Source organism: Nicotiana sylvestris, chromosome 8, assembly GCF_000393655.2.
Source record: "Nicotiana sylvestris chromosome 8, ASM39365v2, whole genome shotgun sequence".
Lineage (NCBI taxonomy): Eukaryota > Viridiplantae > Streptophyta > Magnoliopsida > Solanales > Solanaceae > Nicotiana > Nicotiana sylvestris.
In genome coordinates this window covers 25,511,032-25,517,171 of record NC_091064.1, presented here as the reverse complement: position 1 = coordinate 25,517,171, position 6,140 = coordinate 25,511,032, and the positions used below count along the sequence as shown (strand labels likewise).

The window sequence follows — 6,140 nt, the reverse complement described above, 5'->3', positions numbered from 1 at the left end:
ATATTATTAACGGGTTAATTAACGGATTATCCGTTAAGAAAATTGAATAATCCGCCCCCAAATCGATAAGTCGTTAATAAAAAAATTTCAATCTGTTCCCCATCCGTTAAGCCGATAACCCGATACCAATAAGCCATTACGCCATTTTTACGGTTCGGTTTTCGATTTCGGTTCGGTTTTGAACACCCCTAGCAACATACACCTGCAAGTCCGAACATAATTAGTTTATTGAGAAAGTATGTAAAAGTAAATCTTGTTGATTAGTGGTGATAAAACTCAAATTCAGGATCTATAACTAATCTAATACCAATATACCCATGTTGACTGGACTGAATAGTCTAATCTAAAAGCCTAAACTTTTTCCAGAAAGGATAAGTTAGTTACTTATTTTAGGTCTGCAACAAAATGAATTTTAGTCTTGATTATAAAGATTGCTATGCCGACCATCATTGAAGTTATGACGACTATTATTATGGAGTTGTGACCATGACCAACAATGCAATAACTGGAGAATTACTTTTAAGTAGGCTTTGTAGTGGGCTCGTGACTAAGGGGTACAAGGAAATTATTCGTAATTATTTCAATTTTGCTGCACTTCCTATAAACCTTTTTAGGATGGGATGGAATAGTAATTATAGGGAGGGACAAAGATGGAGAGAGCATTTTCTGTTAAATTTGATTAATGTTCTATATACCTAAGGAGTTTAAGTTTGATGCATGCAAAATATATTTAATTAATCACATTACCTATAGATTAATTATATGCAAATATTTATAAGCATCAATTGATAACCAAGAAAAAATGATAACTAAATTGCTATCATCGATTGAACAACAGATGATAATGATAGTATAAAAACTATATTTGGTTATACATTGCACTGAATTTTTTAAATTTATTTTGAAGATGAATTTTCATGTAAAATTTCATCTCCCGTCACAAAACTGCAACAATTTTTTAAGTAAATTGCATGTCTAAACAAAATTTCAAATTTCAAATACTTTATTTTCAACTTAACTCCAAAACCTAATTTTTTTTTCAAGAATCATAATTTTTCTGTCCAAACCCTTACTTAAATACATACCTAAAATGAACAAGACGGAGTTATAATCATTGCAAGTCAAATCTTTCTTGCCGAGAAATAATAGATACAGGGCCCCCAAACTGGTGTTATTATAGGGTGGGGGTCCTCCACTTTCCCCTCTATAATTCTTTGTTAAATAGGTGGGGCTATGCTCTACATCAATTTGGAGAAATTTCAAGAGGAAATGAACCTGTACAGATTTATTTATTAATAGAGGGAAAGCAGAAATGAATAGGTGGATGTGCCGACAATAGAAAAGTACTATAACTATTTTAACTTCAACTGAAAATCAATGTAGTAGCTGTCTGCACTTGTGAGATATTACAAGTTTGAAAAAAACACATGTAAGTATGATCACATCAATGTTATTTCTAATGGTAAGACAAGTGTTATTTCACTAAACAATGCTTCAACAACTAGTTACAATAGTCTTGACTAGCACATCAATGGGTTCAAATACATTAGAAGTCAGAACAAAGAAGGTGGTAGCCCGGTACACGAAGCATCCTGCATTCACATAGGGTCCGGGGAAGGGCCGCATACCAAGGGGTGTAATGTAGGCAGTCTATCGTGATGCAAGCATCAGTGGCTGGCTGATTCCACGGCTAGAACCCGTGACCTATATGTCACACGGACAACTTTACCGTTGCTCCAAGGTTCCCTTCATAACAAGAAAGGTGCAATGGTTAAAAGAAAACGAGACTCCAAACAAAGCTAAATATAACAAAGGAAACAAGAAAAGTGGTTTCTAATAGTCCAACTATGCTTCAGGATGATAAGTTGCATTAACATGTACATTGATCACCTTATTATTGCCCTTAGGTTACCTCAAATACCTCCTCAAATCGCTTGTTGATGAAGGAGAGATCTCGCCACCAAGACTCTCCGTGCAACAAGAAGAATAGTTAGATTGTTGTTCATATACGAAATGTACTCCATTAAGGCTCTTAAAGCTTGGACTCCTCAGACTATGTTCATACCCTGCTCCATAACCTATAGGAATATTGCCATAACGGTCAGGGACAGGGAAAGAAAGCCGTTTCTTAGCTGACCCTGCTCGATCCCTCTCCGGGGTTGAAGGCCTCTGTCGTGGGGCGCTTTGTGAACGGATTCTTGCCAAGGCAGACTCGGTAGCAGCCATATAGTTGGGAATTGGTGCAGCACCGGGAGTTGGTCTATTACGTTGGTGTGAGATACCATTGAATGAGTAGTTACTATTAGGCTTCAGGCTTGGAGTTTGAGCTCCGTTATTACTTCTGTCGTCTCTTGGACATCGAGGACTTGCAGAACGGACTTGAATAGGTCGTGTTTTGGATGGAGAAGGTGTAACAGGGAATTGAAAAGATTGATTTTGGTAGGATATATGAAGGGGTGAACTTGGTCGTTGGTGTTGTTGATGTTGTTGTCGTTCATCTGATCTTCTTAAATTAGGAGCTAAATATGAATAAGGTTGCGACGTATCCATTTCAACAGTTTTAACAGGGTCAATACTTTGATCAGTTGATGCTCTTCCCCTGCTGTTGTCCCATGGTTTCGCAGCCATCCACCGGTCCATCCATTGATGCTTTTCTCCAAAATCACTTTCACTTCCTATCGAGGAATTTCTTCCTGCTCTCCGTGTCTGTCATGCAAAAAATAGAAAGGATTGGCAAAAGAAGCTTACACCAAGAAAGTTTTGGAAACATGAAAATAACCAACATGGATATAGAGAACCTGTTGAGAGAAGGCGTCGGATAAGGTCCTTTCGCGTTTCAAAGCAGCTTCTTTTCTCTTTCGTAACATTGCTTTTACCTCTTCAATAGTGTGTGGCCTTTCATCCCAATCATCTGGAATGCTGCTTCCATCCCTTGACTGGCATACACAAATTATGCTGATGAGTTAGACGAAAGATATCTACTATCACTGCCTATTTGGTACTAAAATCAGTCTCTTAGGCCTAGAACAATGCATGTTTGGTGTTAAAACCAATCCCAAAACCAACATGCCATCCAAAATTGGTTGGTTTTGGAAACTCAAATCTTACAGCACACTTTCTTACAAAAGCATTCCCAAAATCAAGTCCAAATACCACCAAATGCAGATTTTGATTTAAAAAATTTTCAACACAAGGCATCCAGCGTTCACACAGGTTTCGGGGAAGGCCCACATCACAAGGGGTGTAATGTAGGTAACCTACCCTAATACAAGCATTATTGCCTGTTTTTACGGCTCGAACCTGTAGGTCACACAGAGACTTTTTCAAAAACTAAAACCAAGAATTGGACAGAAACAAGGTGATAAATTGTTGCTTTCGGAAATCTAAAACCATGAAGAATCTTTTTCCTTTCCAAAATCAATTTCAAATCCAATTCTCCCTTGCTCAGAGAGAACATCAAACTCAAAACAAAATTTACCTCCAAGATTATTCTCTAAATTTATTTCGAGAACAAAACCAAATTCAACCTGCATCAAAATAGTAGTCTTGGAAAGAAACTCCTAGCAGTACCATAGGTAAGAAAATTAACAATACATCAAGATATTGACTTACCATTGATTTTCTATCTGTGATATCTTGAAGATACTGTGAATTCCACATGCTACTGGTGTCACTAAATGTTGATTTTCTACTTCCTTCTTGAGATTGCCTAAACCGCTGGTCAAGTACTCGCGCTTGAACTCTAACAAGAGCTTGCATACATCTGAGAGTCATATTCGCTTGTTTCCGAACATTGTGACCTCTCACTAAAGCTTGCAACTTTACTAGACCTTTTAATGCTTTTAGAGCCCTTCTTGCCTTACAATCACAATATAAGCAATTCATTCAATCAGCCAAGTTTCTCAAGTTTACAAGTCTTGACAAATAGATAATTTCCTATATTGGATAATCATAATTAATGTCAAAGAAACCATTCTTCTTTTGCTCACTTTGTAATTAAGACACTACGGTGTCTGATGCTCAAATGCCATTTTTAAAGGAAGAATTAACCGAAATAGTCGCCCACCTAAATTTTTAAATTAAACATAGCTCGCGGATGTATATATGTATAATTCATGTGTAATATGTGTATAACTATGTATAACCTATATATACCGGCTAGAAAAGGTAAATAGGAAATTTGACCGGCTATTTATATAACAACCCCTTTTTAAATTGAGCTTCATTTCTAAGAAATGTCTTCATTCTAAGGTGGGAGGAAATCAAAATCCAGATAGCATTCTTGATATGATTCAATAAATCTTCTTTGACAAAGGTGGTGTTCAGCCTATTTGTGCCACAGTTCGACAAGTAGACTATTTTATCGAGTACCTGCTATTTTTCACCAATATAAAGGTATCGGGTAATTCTGTCTACCAAAGTTTAAACTGATATAAAAAATCACCTAGAATTTTTGGATTGAATATTGTATATCTGTTGATACATCTACAAGGCAAACAACAACTCAAGAGCAAATTAAAGATAGTATCAGAACTCATCACATACCAGATATCCCCTGAAAGCTGTCTGAATTATAATTGCAGCCTGATGCTCTCTATCCCCAGCATAAATAGGAGAACTATAGAATCTAGAAACAGGCGGATTGACAAGTCGAGCTATTTCAGCAGTTGTCTGAGCTGTGCCAACTGCAGCCTGAGCCGCGGCTGCAGTTGCGACAGCCACTGCAATGGCATGCCTTTGGTCCGTTCCCTCAGCTGCAGGAGTGGACACATCATCATTCTCCGATTTAATCGTAGTCTGATGTGTTGTCCCATTTTCAAGATTAGTTGGCTTCCTGAAAAGCCATCTTCTCTTTTCCTTCTTCTGCATGAATTCAAAAACAAGAAAGTTAGCTATAGCAAAAGATGGATTTAAAGGGCAGCCCGGTGCACTAAGCTCCGCGATGCAAGAGAGCGGAGAAGGACCGGACCACAAGGATCAACAGCCTTAGCCTGCATTTCTGCAAAGTAAAGTATGATTAACTAAACAAAATAAAGAGAAAGAGAAGTGGGGGTTGTGCCTTTTCTTCTTCATCTTCGTCAACTTCCATAGGTTGATTATTATCATCTCTTCTTTTATTTTGCTTCTTCTTGTCAGGGTCTTTAGTAGGAGATCTAAAAGCTCTTTTAACAGCAGTCAACCAAGAAGATGAAGATCTTTCTTTCTTATTCCCCATAGAATTAATTAGTAAATGAAAATATTGCCGGACAACTCAAAGAATTATATATATATATATATATGCTATTCTCAGGCTTTTTAAGTAGAAGGAAAAGTAGTGAATGAAGCAAAGATACAAAGACAAAATAAGACTGGATATTAAAAGTGAAAGCGAGAGATACACGCTAGCTTTGAATATGATGGATATATTTGCATTATGGAGCAGTTCTTTCTGGTATTGTTTTGGGGGGCCAAAAGATGCTTGGTCTTTATTTCCTTCTTGAGTCTAATAAATTCTTCATTGACTTGCATAAATTTCTTACACTTGTCTTAGTTGATAGGTAACTATTTAAGATAAAGTATTATTTGCTATTGTTTTTGGAGTATAATTGAACTTATTAAAGTAGATTACTTAGCATTTATTTTATATTACTAATTAATGTACTCCTATTTAATTGAGTTTCCTACAATTATCTTTTAAGTCATGCACGTGTATAAAATTATTATACCGTTATGCATTAATCAATGCATATAACTTAAACTCGATTAATTCTTTCTATATATAACTTAAATTAATCCCTTTTTTTTTTCTTCTTTAGTTTAATGTGGAGTATTCTTATTTTCTTGAGTATCTTATTTTGGGGTCTGATTTCTCTTGGTCCTGTAGGCTCCAGAGGACAATAACAGTAGTGGGGTGGTGTCAGAATTGGAAGAGAGAAAGTGGAGGTCAGCAGCTTTGAACGCAAAAATTATTTAAAAGGACAGGTTATCCAATGTAAAAGAGAGAGAAAAAAGAGTGACTGTGTACTGTGTCTGTTCAATGTTTTCAGATCTAAAAGTAAATAAATGAGAGTGAATATTTATGTCTATAGAAATAGCACATTGAAAGCAGTGTGTCATGAGTTATTGATACGATCGATTTCACGTTGTTGAAGAACTACCCT

At 36.4% G+C, this 6,140-nt stretch overlaps 1 protein-coding gene across 3 annotated transcripts; it reads right to left on the bottom strand.

Moving 5' to 3' along the window:
- Positions 1 to 1,327: 1,327 nt before the first annotated feature.
- LOC104218333 (protein IQ-DOMAIN 17) lies at positions 1,328 to 5,297 on the bottom strand. 3 transcript variants are annotated; one of them, XM_070153352.1, is made up of 6 exons: positions 5,060 to 5,297; positions 4,546 to 4,863; positions 3,613 to 3,858; positions 2,799 to 2,936; positions 1,913 to 2,706; positions 1,328 to 1,746 (listed from the first exon to the last, which is right to left on the bottom strand). In XM_070153352.1, exons 1-6 carry the CDS (start codon positions 5,213 to 5,215, stop codon positions 1,668 to 1,670), a joined length of 1,731 nt encoding a protein of 576 aa, XP_070009453.1. In that variant the 5' UTR covers positions 5,216 to 5,297; the 3' UTR covers positions 1,328 to 1,667. The 3 variants fall into 3 exon arrangements, with proteins under 3 accessions (XP_070009453.1, XP_009767107.1, XP_009767106.1); XM_009768805.2 differs by having other exon boundaries at positions 1,578 to 1,746; positions 1,891 to 2,706; XM_009768804.2 differs by lacking the exon at positions 1,328 to 1,746 and having other exon boundaries at positions 1,816 to 2,706.
- Between the last annotated feature and the right edge of the window lie 843 nt (positions 5,298 to 6,140).

What these genes read in the sequence shown, in the direction of transcription:
- LOC104218333 (XM_070153352.1), bottom strand. Translation starts at nt 5,215, where the DNA reads ATGGGGAATAAGAAAGAAAGATCTTCATCTTCTTGGTTGACTGCTGTT. An exon ending in CCGACGCCTTCTCTCAACAG is followed by an intron (nt 2,707 to 2,798) that starts GTTCTCTATATC and finishes TTTGCATGACAG; the next exon opens with ACACGGAGAGCAGGAAGAAA. An exon ending in GATTTGAGGAGGTATTTGAG is followed by an intron (nt 1,747 to 1,912) that starts GTAACCTAAGGG and finishes CTTGTTATGAAG; the next exon opens with GGAACCTTGGAGCAACGGTA.